Here is an 18422-nt window from a genome sequence, read left to right on the forward strand (position 1 = left end):
ATCAGTTTATAAATTTTACTAATCATAATTCGAAAACGGAATGATCTTGTTTGATATGACTATAGAAATATTTTTCAGATATTTAATTGTGTACATTAAACAGCATGTATGACTAAAAAATATTTGCATCAGCAATTTTAATAATATATATCATAAATAAGCAGCTTCCTGAAATGAAGTGAAAAACATTAACATTAGCAACAACTATAAATAGCAAATTTTAAAATTGCAATTTAGATTACTGTAGTTTACTACTTGCATTACCTATAGTAATTAATTTAAACATTTATTTTTTACTAAAAATGACTGAACATAATGTCTCATTACAGAGGGCAAAAGGTACATTTATTTCATTTAACGATAAATTTATGATAAATGTGAATGCCGACTTTCAACGTCAGTATTTCTACATATATCGCAGTCGTCTTGAATATGGACGTACGGCTCTTATTGAGAAGGCGCATAAAACCTATGGTAAGTACTTTTTCCATAAATTTCTTATAATTTCCAACTTTGGTGTCTATTATTTCTTAATTCAATTTTATTTACATATTGAATTAAATTTACTTGTAAGTCAATTTCAAATATATTTGTATCAGATGAATTAGTTTTACACTGCAGTTTAAAGTATGAACTGTTTCTTGTATTTAATTTATGAATTGCGTTACAAATCTTCTAATTTGTTAAATCTAAAATTTCTTTGCTATTGATCCTTTGAAGCGTTTAAGATATAGTGTTTTTTGTGTAATTAGTTTCAGTAATTTTAATAATAAAATATTATTACGTTATATTTGTACCAAATTTTTCATTTTTTGCATAATGTTGTTTTTATAGATTTACAGAGGTACTTTGTTTGTTTAAATATAAATGTCTTTTCTTTAAAAATGTTCCATTAAGTACATTTGTAATTAGCTAGTAAACTGAAAATACAATTATGAGTTGGATTATTTTCGTAAATGGTAATTTTCAGGTGAAAGTAAACCAATTCGACGCATTTCGGAATTGGTCGAACGTGAAGAATGCGTTACCATTGGAACCGTGTGCAAAATTCAAGACCTCAGGCCAAATGTTTTGAAAGAAATTGCCGATGAAGTAAGCCATTGCAATTTATCAAGTTGATGGATATTTATTTCTTTTGTTCTCGTGTTAATTTTTTGAAATTATTCCATATTGAAAATGCATATATTCACATCTAAGGGTCATGTAATACCCCAGCCAATTGCGCCTTTGAAATGCACCAGCGATACGGACGAAGTGGTACTTGAAGATGAAAATTTGCGTATCAAATTGATTGGATCCGTCGAAAGTGATCTGTTAGTGACTGGCAAGTATTGATGATGTGGAAATTTGCATTTTTTTCAAAACCGTGCAAATTTGAGGTATTGTGGTGGCCGTGTGCGGCATGGTGACCAGCGGTGGCAAGTTCCATGTGGATGATATTATATTTTTGCCAGTTTCGGCTCCAACGAAGCCAGTCGCTGATCCGGGATCCACAAGCCAGGTCGACAGTCGGTACGTGCTTCTGGTCAGCGGTCTTGGATTCGACGCCCGCGAAGGTGCCGGCGGTATGGGCCAGTTGAGGGCCCACATTTTGCTGCAGTGGTTGCTTGGCCAGTGCGGTGAGCAACGGGAACAGAGTAAAGTTAGCCAAATTTGTCGTCTCATCATAGCCGGCAATTCGATTCAAGCGAAACAGCGAAATTCAGCGCACACGTTTGGACAAGTCGCGAAATATTTGTCCAAAAAAATATCCAATCCGGGTGTTGAAGCGGCACTGAATTTCGATGCATTTTTGGATAAATTAGTTGTGAGTGGGCATTTTTTTCTTTATTAATATTTCATTGCTTATGTATTTATTTGTTTTTTGTTTATATTTTCAAGCGTTTTATTTCGGTTGACGTTATGCCAGGAGATATGGATCCTGCAAATCATTTGCTTCCACAGCAGCCGTTGCACAAATGTTTGTTTCCCAGAAGCGGGAAAATTGACACTCTGAATCGAGCAACCAATCCATACTGGGCATCTATAGATGGAGTGGAGTAAGTTTCATTTTTGTGCATCTGTTATATTTTAAAAATCTTTGCATTTTCATACAATTAGATTTCTTGGAACATCCGGTCAGAACGTGGATGACATATATCGCTTCAGCTCTTGTGAAGACCGTCTAACAATCATGAAGAATACGCTGACTTGGGGTCATCTCTGCCCCACTTGTCCAGATACAATTGGTTATTAATAATATAATTGGAATTGAAATCAACCGATGTACAACTTTTTCCCTCCCATTACAGGCTGCTATCCATACAAGGACCAGGATCCGTTCATTTTGGACCGTCTGCCGCATGTTTACTTCGCTGGCAATCAGCCGACGTTTGGCGTCGGTCAATTCCACTGCGACGATGGTCAGCACGTTGTGCGTGTGGTCTCATTGCCAGCGTTTTGTGACACCGGGTGCGCAGCGTTGGTCGATTTGGTCACTCTGGCTGTGGAACCGATCGTCTTTGAAGTCTCTCTGGATTCAGATTTGACAGCCGGTGTGGACAGGATGAACGTCTTTTTGGAACGTATCTGTTTCGATGTCAACAATTCAAATGAATGATTCAATGTTCAGTTTTCTTCCTACGGTACAATTTTAAAATGAACAAGTAAAAATATAGATGTATAAGAAAGATCACTCAAATATATTATATTTATATTAAATTATTTTATTCAATTTTTGATTTGAATCTTGTAATATTTGGGATAAATTTTTATCATCTTCAGTATCTTTCTTCAGTTGGGAATGAATTGTGTTTGTGTGAAAGTTTTTTAATTGATAAATATAACAATGTTATGATGATAATAATAATAATAATAATAATAAGGCATTCAACAATTTTGTAAGCAATGATCATCGAATGAAGTAGCCTTCTGTAACATCCAATGGATACATCGACATCGCCGACCTGGCGTCATACCACGTCATCGAATCTTCTTCAATGTAGGCAATCAAAGTAACCGCCAGGCATATGTTCAGCAGCTGTAATAAGTGAAATTTAAAATTGCATTAAAAAATTAGCATCAATTGATAATTATTCTAGGAACAGACAATACAACACAATTTTTGCCTTATTGAGAAAGAAAAGAAGAACAAAACAGCAAGACATTTGTGAAAATTGGTCGCCGCTTAAATGAAACCGGTCAAACCAGGCACTTCAGTGGAACTTGCTGTTTTGCCCTCAGCTTTTTGGGCAAGCAATAATCAAGTGAGAAAAAGGTAGCCATTGTCAATTATGATGCACAGGTACAATTTAATGCTCTTTTCCCCAATTTGAACAACAATATTGTGTAAAGTTAACAACAGCATGCAGATTACTAGTTTTTCCACTTCAAACTTACAGGTATAAGAGATATTCCCAAAGAAATTGAACAAAATGTGATAATATTCTCGCGAATTGCACTCAACACTTCATCCACACAGCCGCCCGTATAAATTTTCAATGCTGCTTCAGGATGCTGAAAAGGAACAACTTCATCATTGCATGCATGCACGCACATATGCATTATGTAATTGCTAACCGTCAGATGTTGAATACCGAAACCGCAATAATAATTTTCCAAGAATCCATCTATCACCTAAACAGACAAACCATTGATTATTAAATGCTTATAAAAATTTAAGTAATTGAGAATGGTTTTTTCTTTATTACTCTTGTTTGAGGAAGACAACAAGAATAAGGGACACCACACCGTCTAGGATCTGCATTCGATGGGGTACAGTTGAAATACATATTCTTGCTCCAATCATGAAAACCTTTGTCAGACAAACCGCAACATTTAAACTGAAATTACAATAATAAGGAAAAAATACGTATATATTTTTTCAGTGTACCTTTTTCTGCATGAAATCGATAATGTCTTGTAAATCAGGATCGTCGAAATAACGTTGAATCAATTTCACCGATAATTTCTCTTTAGCCAGATGTAAAAAGTGTGGCCACATAGCGAATCCAACAATGCTCAGAATCAGCAACGTACTTACTATTGCGAGCAAAGACATCCAAAACTTGAAAAGCAATGTTTTCAAATAGACAAGTAAGTAAATAATTGGATATACAAATTATTTGTTTACACATTTCAAGTAGGTCACATTTTCTCTCAGTGCACCAATACAGCCGGCTGAAGCTAGGAAAAACGCGATTAAGCCAACAATGATAAAAATAATTGTCGCGTCGAAAACAAAATCCCAAGCCGATGAGATCATTTTGGTTCCTTCGAGTTCTTTTGTCGTCAATGCCCAGCATCCAATTACAATAAGAGCAATGCTAGCAATCTGGAAATAAGAAGCAAGACACACATATATGTATAATTTTAAGTTGAACAGGTAAAACAGATATTCAGAAAAAGACAGCTTAAATATTTCTTACCCAAAACAATGTATTGAAGAAGAACAAGGAATATTTGATCAAATTCGAGAGCCCTGGACGCATTTCCATAAAGATGTGCACCGGTCAAAATAAGTGAATCATACAAGAAGAATCTGAGAGGAAAAAATAATTTTAAATCAAATCAAATGGAACATCAATCAGCGGCCTCGGATAAACTACACTGTGTTTGTATCATTTAAATATGCAAACGTGTAAACAAGAAAATTTCTTTCGCATGTCAGAATGCAGTGATGCAATGAAAATTTATTGACAGAGCACCTATAGCCCCGCCTTCATTGTACGCAATCGATGTCAAACTAAGACATGTGGTAAAATTTTTTACAATTTCAAGAATTCTTTAATTTAATATCTGATAACGTTTTGTCACTTACTTGACAAATGATTGTCATAGATTGAGCTTGAAAAAGAAAAGAAAAGGAAATCTTGCAGAAGTTGGTTGAACAGCAACGACAACAGCCAATACTCGGAATGCCTAAATAAAAAAATTGAATGCTAATAAATTAAAAAATGAAAAATATCCAATGATAGATAATAATGGAAAAGTTAACAGTTGCAACTAAGCAAAGCAGCACTGACAGTTGTTGTAAAGCTCGTTGAGTCAGACACCTACTGTAAAATGTAATGCAGGTTAGTTTTGAAAAATTCAATTGACATTGACCTACTAACAGAACACATAAGCTGGTTTTTCTCTAAAAGCAAACATAAAATCTCCACTTCGACCATGATATCACCAATGTAAACGGAATGTTGATGTAAATGGAAATGCTGATTCACTCGAATCGTGAATGTGAAAATGAATCATTCTATTTTCTAAGTTTTTTGATGATGTTGTATTTCTTTTTTTTAATTTTATTAAAATACTGTTTCGTTTCACTGACAGCTTAATACATACAAAAAAATATTACTAGGTAACTTTGGTTAGCATTCTTTGTTTCCATGAGAGAAATTTTTCTAAACAGCATCACTCTCACACCAACATCCATCTATTCAAAAGTACAAATGTACTTGATTGTATTAGCATCATGTTTTGTTAGTGAAAAAAAATCGTTGTGCACCAATATTTCTTTATTCAATAGGTTCAACAATAACAACAATTTTTAATATTATTATAAAAATTTCTAATTCACAAATTGACGCAAAATTTGTAAAGCTCATAAACAAAAAAATGTCAGCAGAAAAATTCAAGCGATTCAGATAATCACATTGAAGGGTTGAAGCAAATGAGAAGAGATATTCTCGATTTGATGATGATCACTGGAACAACGTTTCTCGCAGAAGTTCAACAGCCGGCTTGTTTTCGGACATCTGAAATGAAGAAATTGTGACCAAATTACCAAAGCATATATTCAAACATCCAGACATAATATACTTGAGATTCATTCTGCTCTTCTGCTACATTCGTCGAACACATACTTTCCACTAATCGAATGTCGTTTCCAAGCAATGCCGACGGTGTTACCTGTACAATTGAAATAAACAAATTAACAACAATATTAAAATTATCCAAATAAAAAACAAAAATAAAACCTCTAAAATTAAATTTTTTAAATTTTTAATAAATTTCTGCGCAGTTTGTGCTTCATCATCTCCTGGTCCGTCTGCCATCGAAAGCGTCATGTGAGGAGACTGATTCAAACGAAGCAGCTGCTTTTGCACCAGTTGAACAATCAGCATTTCATTCTCTTCCAAAATTGCATCATTCGATTTCACTGCACGTGAAAAACAATGCTTTTCTTCAAAAATAAAAGCAATAAATTAGCATATTTGCTGTTGTTGTTTTTCATCTTCACAACTTACGAATATCGTCTAGAAAATCCATATTGATACCACTGTCGTCTTTCAGTGTTTTCAAATATTCAAAATCGATATTCAGAAGGTCAGTCTTAAAAGTTTGAAATTGAAAAGTTTGCAAAAATTACAACTAATTAATGCAATAAGCAGCAGCATTATATTTACCGTCGGTTCGGATTTTTCGGCGTCATCAGCAGCAGTTTTAAACTAAAACGAAGAAGTTTCATCAATTTTTTTATTCCAAACTAAAAAATTAAAAAAAAAATTATACCACAGTTTTCAACGTCTGTCGAAACGCCCCATTACTAGTGACATCCAAAATACCAGCGGCCAAGTCAATTTCAAAATTGTCAGTAGGTCTAAAAAAATTGACAAAACATTTACAGCACTTAATACAGATTAGAATTGATTTTTTACAATAAATAGTAAAATAATAATAATAACTTACGCATGGTCAAAGACATTCGGAATCATCATTTTGTGATAATTCTGATAAAAGAATTTACTTTCATCCACCGTCGCTGTCGCGTAGGTGGAATCGTATACTGGAGCAAATGATTGAAATGCTCCATAATAAAGAGGAGTAACTGAAAAAATATGAGAAAATGTATTTAATTCACAGAACAGTAAACTAACAGCACACTCTCTTATATATACGTATCAAATTTATCGATGCAACTTAATTGACAAGTGATATTCACAATTTTATATGTAAAAGTAGAATTATCTTACCAGGGACAAAATCTTCATGGTCTGATTTCGGTATAAACAAACCTGGACTGCCTTGGAGTAGAGGAGGTAGTAACTGCCTGAGCTGAATTACATTTCGATTTTCATTTAAACCACTTTCAGGAGATGTCAAAAGTTCTGGAGTAATAAAGTTTAAGCATGAAGATGATGGTGCACTGTTCACATCGGAAGTTGGATGCTACAAAAAAAAATATTTTTTAAAGAAAAGCAATTCACCTTTCAATCTCAAAAACACCAATAACAAATAACAAAATAAAATAAAAAACACTTTACAGTATAGTGGATTTTCTGTACATGATAGCATTTCTGAGATCATTACCTACTATTTATTGGATGACTATATTTTCATCTTATTTTACAAATTAAAATATCTCTTTAAAAAGATACTTTTCCATCAGACTGAAAAACAACAAAAAAATTCCATATTAAATTAATTTCCAAAACAAAAAATAATAAAAAATTAGCATAACAAGTGATAAACAACGGATACTTCTGATTCAGCTCCAGAATGAGCCGCTTCATCGTCGGATGCACTTTCCGAACGCAAACTCTTCTCTTCATCTTCTTCAATTATGAAACGGCTTAAACAAGAAAACAAACAACTAAATTATGAAAATGGAAATTTCAAAGAATACAAAAATCACCATCACCTGCGCTGAGCCAATCTTCGTCTGATCATAAAATGCCGCTTTTCGACAAAACCCAACTCTGCCTCAGTTATAAATTTCATGAACGGCAAAGTACGGCGTAGACGATCCACGCGTTCCTGCAAATATATGATGCACCATTTTTTGGATTTCACAAAAAAGCTTCACATTTGCTTGAATAATTTGCATAAATAAAAAACAAATTACTTTGCTAAAAGTGTATTCGATGACGGAGGTGAGCTTTTTGGCCGCCAAACGTTCGCGGATGCTGCAGACATTTCGACGAAGCCATTTCGTTTTCATGAACAGCAAGTCGGTTTTCATTTCAGACAAACTTTTGTAATAGTTGGATAAAATTTTCTCACGCACTGGATTAAAAATATTCAACTCGACCAACTCGTCGTTTCCGTCACCGTCGACGACAGTTGAACCTTCATCTTTGGCAATTTTCTCGGACGGTTTGGAAAAAAATTCATCCTTATCTTTGCTGTGAGCGAAAAGAAGAAATTATAAATCAAACAACAAACAGCAACAGCAGCAACATCCGTAAAACCTTATTATATATTGCAAGCAGAACATGAGCAATCTTTGAAACGGCGTCAAAACAATCATCTGCAAATTATTATTGGTTGCGTTCTGTTCGGAAGTGATGGTTGCCTGCTCATCTTGACCACTGGTCAACATCTGGTCCGTCGGTAATTGCTTCGAAGCACCATTGTCCCCCCAACCTCTGGTCGAATCCGCATCACTGACAGCGTCGGTTTCGTGATCTTTGCTCAAAAGAAGCTCATTCTGCAAAAGTGAATACAATTAATTTTGCAAAATCCCGCTCTGAATTCGTTCCATATTTTCAACAAACAAACAAGCATACCCTGGCACGACGTTTCGCAGTGCGAGCCGGATTTGTGAACAAAAAGCGTTTCCTCTTTCGTCTCCTTTTCACGCTCACTTCGGCAGAAGCAGCTTGCACTGGTTTCTCTTCATCCTCAAAATTTTATTCAAATTTAAATAAAATTGTCACTTTATTCCAATGTTGGAGCAAATGCTCTTGCACATCTGATATTTGCAAAGCCATTCAATAATAAATGCACTACGAAACAACGAAATAAAGCTAGCACTTTCTTCGAAAACAGTTTTTACACAGCATTTCATTAAATATATACTTTCATAATTGAAACAATGTTTTTAATCTTATAAAATGCAACATCACTCATAAACTCACTATATAGTTTCCAAAAAAAATTTTTTTAATTTCCTACTAGAAGCTAAAATCATTGAAAGCAAATTCAACTTTATATAAAGTGCAGCAGCTGAAAAACCCCAAAGGAAAACTAAAAAACTAACTACCTTCTACAAATCAAGTTACCACAGAAATCAATAACCTTGATTAATTTGCAATAAAACAAAAGTCACATTCAGATATGTGGAAGTCCAAAAATGAAATACCTCGGCTTTCTTTTCAAAATCTTCATCTTCCGATGAAAAGTTGTCTTGTGAACTACCTGGTGCTTGTCCTTTCGGAAAGCGTAGCACTAACTTCAGTCCACCATTTTCTTAAAAAATATAAGTTTCAATAATGCAATCAATCTAGACAGAAATGCACAATTATATCAACATAGGAATTGCAAAATTAACTAACAACTCAAAACACTGATACTGTCAGCATATTAATTAAAACCACATGCATTTCATTCTTTACATTAGTCATTTAATAAACAGTAGCAAATCATAATCACACCTTTGCAAAAGTCATCAAAGCATATCTTTCACTTAATAAAATAAAACATACCGAATACATAATACAGTCTTTGCATTCAATCAAATAATTATATAAATAAATTTACGCAAGATAGCCATATACTTATAAAACAAAAATATTTTAATAAAAAAATAAATTAAAATTACAATTAGTATAATAATATGTTTTAACGGAGAAACAGCTGTTATTTTGCAACAACGCTAATGGCAAAAATTGAAAGAAACATTAGTACTCAAAATTAACGATACATACCGCAATTGATTTCTGATGACTTAATTCGTGGTGCACGATTCATTATAAAAATTTAAAATTACTCGGGAAACTAACAAACACTTTTTATATTAACCATGGTATACTGTTAAAATAATGATTTGCAAGCACAATGAGAGCAAAAATGAAACTGCTAATCAAATAAAAATGTGGATTAAAAAATTAAAATTTAAACTTTATTTTTATTAAATTTAAGTTCATTTTCAATAATTCTCTATCTGAAAATCTTTGTATTCTGCCAGTTGTTCGTAGAAATGGACTACTAGTTTTGTGCATAACATTAGGAAAAATACAGTAATAAGGAAAAATAGGCAGTATCTGACATTTATTTAAAAATCCATTCAGCTGTCGGCGTTTGATGAGTTCTCTGCATCATATAAGAAAGTGATTTTTGGTTTTTTGGTATTAGTCCGACATTTTCTTTGTGCTATTTCGCTATCGCATTAGAAACTGATTTAAATGAAACTACATAACTGAAACTGCATAAGCACAGTTCATTAAAAGTGCATTCTACACCATCTGAAACATCATTTGCTTCGTGATTCAGTGGATTAGTTCAATATGGTTCCTCTCTACTACGAATTATAAATCCTTTCTGGCGAAAAGTAGCAATATCTCCAGAAGCTGATACGGAATTACATTGTATATGATAGATCACGCTGAGAAGAGTGCTTATTGGCAGAAGTCCCTTTTGAGCTGCCTTGAATGCTTCATAGTTTTACGTGAAAATAAAGACCATTTGAAACTGCGTTGGTGAATGAACTAAAACTTTTTTAAACTAAAATAAAGTGAAATTTTTATTTGCGAAGCAACATATCGCATTTAGATTAATTATTTTACAGGAAACTTCCATTTAAATCGCTTTGGGATAGATTTTACAATGTGTGATCAATACGTGATGTTTCTGTACATATAAATATATGTATACCTGGGTATAATATTAAATTATAGAGTTTGATTTGCTGATTCCAATACGCTCATACATATATGCACTGTTTTACATATTGCACGATAAAACACAGAGCAGTCAAGGTGCAGATTTTTAAAACACAAGCTCACTTTTGACACTAAGCTACAGAGAGACACTAAGAAAATACGTTTTAATTTTCTTACAGTATGTTACATTAATACGTGCTTGCATGTTTATTACTGTATTTTCAATATCTCTATTCCTCGTTTGTTAGGAGTCATCATGAAATTATTCTATTTTTCTGGTGTTTTAACGGAACATTTTGAACATTTTTCTTATTTTAATTGTTTAAATTAGAGTACGTGTTTCGGTACAAGTATAAGTACATATGTAACTCAGTTTGATATTTGAAAAAAAGATGGTTGTCCTAATTAATTTCTGTTGTAGTAATTTTGAAAGCAGTACAGCGGCTTATGTTAATCAATATACATGGATGAAAGTTTTCTTTTAAATAAAGGATGAAACTGAATTTTAAAGTAAGTAGCTGGTGAATTTTGTGCTCTCATTTTCACATTATTTGCTTCAGTTTTCCAATTTAATCGGAGCCATATATCGGAAAGGCGATGTTGTATTTAGCAATGATGGGGACTCTGTTTATAGTCCAGTAGGGAATAGAGTAACTATTTACAATTTGAAAAGGTAATTTTAATTACTAAAAGTATTTACTTCTTATGGAAATTATCCTCTTTAGCCACAAATCTGACACCCTCCCCGTTGAAACTACAAGAAATGTAAATATAGTTGCTCTGAGTCCCTCTGAAGCTTATTTGTTGCTTGTTGACGAAGGTAAGCGTGAAATGTAGGAATGTGTAGGATGAATTTATTTTCGAATTTCATAGCCATTTGTAGTGTATTTGATGCATGTTTATGTCGGTTTAGACAATGAATTTATTAACAGAATGCACATCTTCAGAGTTGTATTCAAATATTTTCAGGTGGCTTTGGATTTTATGTTAGCTTGGTTAGCAAAATGGTCATTCATAGACACACATTCGGTAAGGCTTTGTCTGCTGCAAAGTTCAGTCCAGATGGCAGGTATTTATTTCATTTATACTTCTGTGCATCTGTGAGTGATGTAAATATTTCAGACATTTTGCCGTTTGTCGTGACATGGATGTTCAGGTATTTCGTTCGCCAGGAACAAATACAATGTCTTATAATCCGTTTTACGTTGAAAAGACGCATCATATTGCTCAGGATAAAATTACTTGTTTGGAATGGAGTGATGATTCAAAGTTGGTTTATTGTATGTTTTTTTCTTTTCGATTGCATATTGTTTTTCAGGTTTTTTGTTGTCGGATCGAAAGATTTGCAGACAAGAGTTTGTTCAGTCGATTATCGACTTCGTCCTGTCTTATGCAATTTGTCTGGTCATTCTCATCCAATTGTTTACTGTGTTTTTGATAATTACAATTATGATGTAAATATATGAATTTTTCTTTTTGAGATTGCGTTGTGTGAATTGTTTTTTTGTTTAGGTTTTTACAGTTGATAATTATGGTTTTGTTGTTTATTGGAAATGCGAACAAGATTTGAATGAAGTGGTGTTGAAGCGAGAAAAACAATTCGAGCGTAAAGCAAGCGATGTGAATGATGAATCAAATGTGGGAAATAAGATGAAAATTTATAAAATAGTGAAAAAGTATTTTAAAAGTTTTTTTTCAAAATATTTCTGGGATGTGGGAAATGAAATTTTTTTTGCTACATTTGATTTGTGAATGAACGTTTAGGTTCCATATTGACTCTTCATCTAAAGGAGGAGCATCAGGTGTTCGGCTAACAAGTGCTTGTTATCATAAAAAGACGAAAATGCTAGTCACTGGCCATTCGAATGGTGTTATCATTCTTCACGAACTGCCAGAATTCTATCTGATTCATAATTTATCGTAAGAATTTCATTAATTGAGTTATTGCTATAATTTTCAATAAGAATGAAAGAAAGAATATTAATAAATGTTATCCGCTACTGTTTGTTTTTATTTTAGCGTATCGGAATTTGCTATCGACAGCGTTAGCATTAACAATTCCGGTGATTGGATTGCTGTAGCTTCGGCGAGGTTGGGTCAAATGCTTGTCTGGGAATGGCAAAGTAAAACATACGTGATGAAGCAGCAGGGCCATTTGCACAACATGACTTGTCTAACCTATTCTCCGGACGGTTCAATAATAGCTAGCGGTGGACACGACGGAAAGGTGAATTAAAAATAGTTTAAAATCAAGTTGATATTTATCTGTGTGTGTTTAAGGTTAAATTGTGGAATGTGAACAGCGGCTTCTGTTTCAAAACTTTGGACGAGCACAGCGGAGGCATTACTGGTATCGTTTGGACCCAAGCTGGAAAATCAGTGATCTCTTGTTCATTGGATGGAACTGTTCGGGCTTTCGACCTCAAGCGGTCAGTCAGCATTATTTATTCGCATAATTATAAAGAAATTAAATTGTTTATTTATTTATTTTAGTTATCGTAATTTTCGCACGTTTGTTGCACCAGAGCCAGTGCAGTTCAGTTGCTTGTGCGCAGATTTCGAGGGTGATATTCTTTGTGCCGCTGGACAAGATGTATTTTCAATCTACGTCTGGTCGATCAAGACGGGCCATTTGCATGATGTATATATATATATTCAATGTTTAACTTTATTTGGGTTATTGTTTTATTTAAATTAATTTTGAAGGTTATCAGTGGTCATGAGGCTCCAGTGAGCGGTTTGAGTTTTGCCAGCGGTTGCACAGCGCTTGCCAGCAGTTCTTGGGACAAAACATTGCGAATCTGGAATATACTAGACGAAAAATGCGGTCGAGAAGTGTTCAATTTACCAACTGAAGGTTGTGAGGATGATGAGGATGTTTATTAAAATTTCAAGCAGCATGTTTTATTTTATTATTCGCGTTTTCAGTGATGGATGTGAAATTCAGTCCCAATGGAAAATTGGTCGCTTGCTGCTGCACCGACTGCCAGATTGTTGTGTTCGACTGGCGCGCCGGTATTCAAATTTGCTCAATCGAGGGTCGGCTGGATTTGGAACCGCTGCGCAGCGATTCGACCGTTTTGACGGCGGAAAAGTTGGCGCCGACGAGGTTCTACACCACGTTGTGCTTTTCACCGGACGGGGAGTTCATTTTTGCTGCCGGCAAATCGCCGTTCGTTTGCATTTACCACCTGAAGCAGCAGCTAATTATGAAAAAATTCAAAATCACTTCAAATCAGTCGATCGACTATGTTGACGTATGTTGTGATCAGTGGGAAATTTGATTATTGCCACATATGTTGATTTAGGATTATTTGGATAAGAGAAAGTTGAGCGAATTTGGCAATTTGGCACTTGTCGACATGGGTGACGATGATATGAATCCGGACAATCGAGGTAAAATTAATTTGCCTGGTTGTCGGGTTTCGGATCCTGGTGTACGTTCGTTCAAGCCGGAATTTTACATTTCCAAAATTGAGATGTCACCAACAGGTTGTTAGTGTTGGTTGTATGTTGTGCGTTTTTATTGTTGTATTTTGCTTTTTAGCTCGAGCTTGGGCTGCTTGTTCTAACGAAGGCTTGCTAATCTACTCGTTGGATAATGTGGTCGACTTTGATCCGTTTCTGTTGGATGTCGATGTACTACCTGAGAAGTGCAGAGAATTGTTGGGAAAGAAAGATTTCAGCGAGGCGTTGATGATGGCGATTAAACTCAATCAATCTCAGTTAATTTCTGAATGTTTGGAAAGTACCCCACTTGAGGAAAGTAAGTTGAAAAGGGAAACATGAATAATAATTAATAATTTTTTGGTAAATTCCAATGAGAAATTCGAGTTTCGTTTTGTTTTATCCAGTCGAGCTCATTTGCCGAGCACTGCCTTCACTTTACGCGGAGAAGTTGATGTATTTCCTTGGCAGTGGTATCTTGCAAGAGACCACGCATGTGGAATTCTACCTCAACTGGATTCGTTATCTATGCAGACACCACGCCATGGCAGTGAAATTGCAGATGAACGCTTCGCTGTCCACTGTGACAGCACTGCAGCAAAGTATCAATTTGTTGAGAAAGAATTTGTCCAGAATGTACGTCCGAAGCGGTGACGGGGTTTTATTTAAATTTGCTTATCAAAAGAATTTTTTCTTTTCCAGATGCAGTAGTAATTGTTATACGTTGAAATATTTGTTGGATGTGCAAAATCAAAGTAAAACTGATGTAAAAGAAGAAGAAGAAAAGCAATCTGCCAACAATGAAAATATGGACATTGATGATGATGATGCCATTTTAATTGAACATGCAGATAACGGATGATCAGTGCCATAGAGTTGAAGAACAAGTGATGAAATAAAAAACAAAACTTGGCTTTTTGTTCAATATTCAGTGGTGAACAACTAATTACATGTAGTTCAGGCGCCGAAAATGATGGAATAATTTCAATATTTTGAAATATTAACATAAAAAGCGATAAAACTATTAAGTAATAATTTAAATAGCGATGTGATCATTTTAACAGTTAAATAACATGCAGAATTACATTAAAATATGTATAATTACTCCGTTTTCTTTACATTTATATCAAATATTTTTCTTACTTAATTTGTGATAATTTATTTGTATACTTATTTGTATTACTTGTAAAATTTGTAAGTAGATATTTGTGTTGCACGAAAAGACAGATGAATAGCATTTTTAATCAGTAAAGAAAAGAAGAAAACTACACTGTCGGATATACATTTAACTCTTAAAATTTATAGAATTTTTAAATGTATATATAAAGTAAATTACACTTTCGTTAAACTGAAACTGAAAAATATTCATCTCTGTCAGAATGCATGACAGCAACATGACAACGAAAATGGGCAAACTTACATTTACGGAACTCTCTATCTGTATAAAAGAAATAAATGACCGCTGTATTGTTCTAGAATTTAAAAAATTTTTAAATTATTGCGTGGCATGATTTTCATTATTTTTATTTATACTATCACCAGCACAAGAATACTGTAATACCATGACAGTTTATTTGTACCTTATTATACTTTAGATTATTGTAAATTATTAATTGTTTTTCGCCATGAAATTTGTAAATTTCACTGCAGACTTTGTAAATTGGTAATTCACGTATTAAATTTATTTATATTTGGAAACGAAATATTTCATCATGATAAACTCAAAATATAAATTTGACATGTTTCCGAAATAACAGTTTCTGTAACATATTTTTAGTATCTTTACTTTTGCGTAAAAGGTTAAATATGGCAGCTGGCCCAGTAACTGATCGAAATCAAGGTGAAATGTTTTTACGAAATTTGCATTAAAATTCATATTTGTTTTTGACATTTAGATGCTACTATATACGTGGGCGGCTTGGATGAACGAGTAAGCGAAACTATTTTATGGGAGCTTTTCGTCCAAGCTGGTCCTATTGGTAATCTTTTGAATGATTGTTTTAAATTAATTTAGTTTTACTTATTTACTAATTTTATGTGGTGCATATTTTTATTTATTTTGTGCTACAGGTGCTTTCACATGTAGTTTTGACTTTGAAGAATTTGTTATTTTGTCAATTTTAGTAAGCGTTCATATGCCAAAAGATAGGATTAGCAGCACTCATCAAGGTTATGGCTTCGTAGAATTTATGGGTGAAGAAGATGCTGATTATGCAATAAAAATAATGAATATGATTAAACTTTATGGTAAACCAATACGAGTAAATAAAGTAAGTTCTTAGTGGTTTTTTGAAAAGAATTTCAGTTTTATTGTTTTTTAGGCTTCTGCACACCAAAAAAATCTTGACATTGGTGCAAATGTTTTCATTGGAAACTTAGATCCAGAGGTGGATGAAAAATTGCTTTATGATACATTCAGCGCATTTGGCGTATTATTACAAGTTCCAAAAGTAATCAGTGTTTTTGTCATTTGAATATATAACTATTTGTAATCAAATAACTGTTTTGGTGTTGCATGTGCTTTGATAAATAAACTTCTTTTGTAAATATATGTGGTCCGTTTGGCATTATGTTGCAAAAGTGTGAACGTATACATCACTGATTTTGTTTTATTTCTTAAAAAATATTTTTAGATTATGCGTGATCCAGAAACTGGAAATTCAAAAGGTTTTGCTTTTATTAATTTCGCAAGCTTTGAAGCTAGCGATGCAGCCATCGAAGCTATGAACGGACAGTATCTTTGCAATAGGCCTATCAGTGCATCGTATGCTTTTAAAAAGGACGCCAAAGGTGAACGTCATGGCACAGCAGCGGGTAAAATTTTTGTTTATAATTTTGTATATTGTTATTTCTTGTTTGATATTTTATTTGAACTGAAATTGTAGAACGGCTTCTGGCAGCACAGAATCCAATATTTCCAGCCGATCGACCACATCAGTTGTTCGCCGATGCTCCTGCTATTCCCACATTTCCTCCACCGGGTAAAAAATGTTTTCTGTAAAATTAGTCTATGTGTGTAAATTTAAATGTTTGAAAAAATTCCTTTCTGTTTCATTACTTTTTTTACTGCATAATTGGGTAACTGAATGTTTAAATTGTTGTAATAAATTAAAACAGCGGTTTTCGATGATTTTTATTTACAAAAATCTTTTTGTTATAGGTATGCCGGTGTTGCCACCAAATATCACACCGATGACAATGCCTCCGCCGGTTGCTGTGGGGCCTCCTGCTTTGGGAATACGTCCACCGGCTCCACCGCTACCAGCTTTTCCAGCGCGTCCACAGGGAGGCTTCGTTGCACCACCTCCGCCTCCACCTTCAGCGGTCGGATTCAACATGACGGTTAATCCTAGTGATGGTTCACTTCCACCGATTCCACCTCCATCATCGCCAATGCTCAGTGAAGGTCTTGTTCCTCCTCCTCTTTCTAATATGCCTCCACCTCCTCCACCGCCACCATCGATACCGCATCCACTTCAACACGGTGGCATGCCTGTGCCACCTCCGTCGAACATGCCGCGGCCACCTCTGCCTCCTCCACCTCCTGGCATAGGACGCCCGCCGATGCCTCCGATGGGAATTCCCGTTCCTCCGGGACACCGACTTCCGACTAGACCACCAATGCCACCACCAGTTACTGCAAGGCCGATGATGCCTTCACGTCCACCTGTGCCGCCACCTGCAAGTAATTTTGCAATGCGCCCACCTCCACCACTTGGTCCAAGTGAGTTTTACTTCGGTTATTTTAATAATTAAAGTGAAATGCACACTTTTGTGTATTGCAATAAAGTATAAACGTGAAAATTTTACAGGACCGCCGCAACGTATGGTTGGTCATCCAGGAATGATGCCTCCACCACCTCCTCCGCAATATTGATTCATTTATTTATGTGATTAAATCATATTACATATAAAATATTTATATGATAGAATGTGATACAATAATTTTATTGTTCACACAGGGTTTTGTTGTAAATTGTTTTGGAACGGTAAAGTATCTTTAAATTTGTACGGAGTTAAATGTATTTTGTTTGTCTGTCATATTGATTCTTAGAAATAAAGCAAGTTGTTTTATTGATTGTATCCGATTAGTTTGAATCCAACGGCTGTCAGTTGATCTTCAAGCCCACGACTTTGTCATTGGTCAGCCAACTGGAAATAACAGTTGGGACCATGAAAGTGGTTGCTTCTGTCGGGAATCAGTCCGCAAATGGAAGGGTCCACAGGTCCTTTTATACTCTGCTGATATCGGATCGATGGTGCTGCAAATCTTTCCTATGGTTTAATGCTTCATCAATAAAGAGCCCCGTTCCTACGTAACTTGCCACACCGGCGACGCGTTGCACTTAAATTATTGTTAGTGAAAGAAGTAATTAATTGTACTTACTGTACATT

At 34.5% G+C, this 18422-nt stretch overlaps 4 protein-coding genes across 4 annotated transcripts; 3 read left to right on the forward strand and 1 right to left on the reverse strand.

Annotated features, from left to right (window-relative positions):
• The first annotated feature begins 302 nt into the window (after positions 1-302).
• Tsp_02376 (DNA polymerase subunit delta-2) lies at positions 303-2599 on the forward strand. The gene is made up of 7 exons (XM_003378203.1): positions 303-474; positions 971-1092; positions 1198-1306; positions 1380-1807; positions 1882-2039; positions 2101-2228; positions 2292-2599. Exons 1-7 carry the CDS (start codon positions 303-305, stop codon positions 2597-2599), a joined length of 1425 nt encoding a protein of 474 aa, XP_003378251.1.
• Positions 2600-2890: 291 nt separating this feature from the next.
• On the reverse strand, positions 2891-9669 carry Tsp_02375 (tetraspanin-33). Its single transcript, XM_003378204.1, has 19 exons — positions 9627-9669; positions 9062-9168; positions 8169-8407; positions 7823-8102; positions 7619-7734; positions 7459-7549; positions 6993-7146; positions 6667-6805; positions 6493-6577; positions 6225-6309; positions 6084-6160; positions 5762-5886; positions 4799-4899; positions 4407-4459; positions 4112-4312; positions 3872-4045; positions 3690-3821; positions 3379-3615; positions 2891-3019 (listed from the first exon to the last, which is right to left on the reverse strand). Exons 1-19 carry the CDS (start codon positions 9667-9669, stop codon positions 2891-2893), a joined length of 2568 nt encoding a protein of 855 aa, XP_003378252.1.
• Positions 9670-11072: 1403 nt separating this feature from the next.
• On the forward strand, positions 11073-14889 carry Tsp_02374 (periodic tryptophan protein 2-like protein). Its single transcript, XM_003378205.1, has 15 exons — positions 11073-11090; positions 11141-11253; positions 11306-11400; positions 11550-11649; positions 11703-11849; positions 11899-12034; positions 12093-12256; positions 12345-12500; positions 12600-12807; positions 13287-13440; positions 13509-13837; positions 13889-13976; positions 14134-14346; positions 14435-14663; positions 14730-14889. Exons 1-15 carry the CDS (start codon positions 11073-11075, stop codon positions 14887-14889), a joined length of 2310 nt encoding a protein of 769 aa, XP_003378253.1.
• A 944-nt stretch (positions 14890-15833) lies between these two features.
• Positions 15834-17904, forward strand: Tsp_02373 (putative RNA recognition motif protein). Its single transcript, XM_003378206.1, has 8 exons — positions 15834-15867; positions 15923-16006; positions 16152-16297; positions 16349-16477; positions 16661-16841; positions 16913-17008; positions 17188-17751; positions 17840-17904. The coding sequence occupies exons 1-8, from the start codon at positions 15834-15836 to the stop codon at positions 17902-17904; spliced, it is 1299 nt and encodes a 432-aa protein (XP_003378254.1).
• Positions 17905-18422: the final 518 nt, after the last annotated feature.

This window comes from Trichinella spiralis, assembly GCF_000181795.1.
Source record: "Trichinella spiralis strain ISS 195 chromosome Unknown Scfld4, whole genome shotgun sequence".
NCBI classification, from domain to species: domain Eukaryota; kingdom Metazoa; phylum Nematoda; class Enoplea; order Trichinellida; family Trichinellidae; genus Trichinella; species Trichinella spiralis.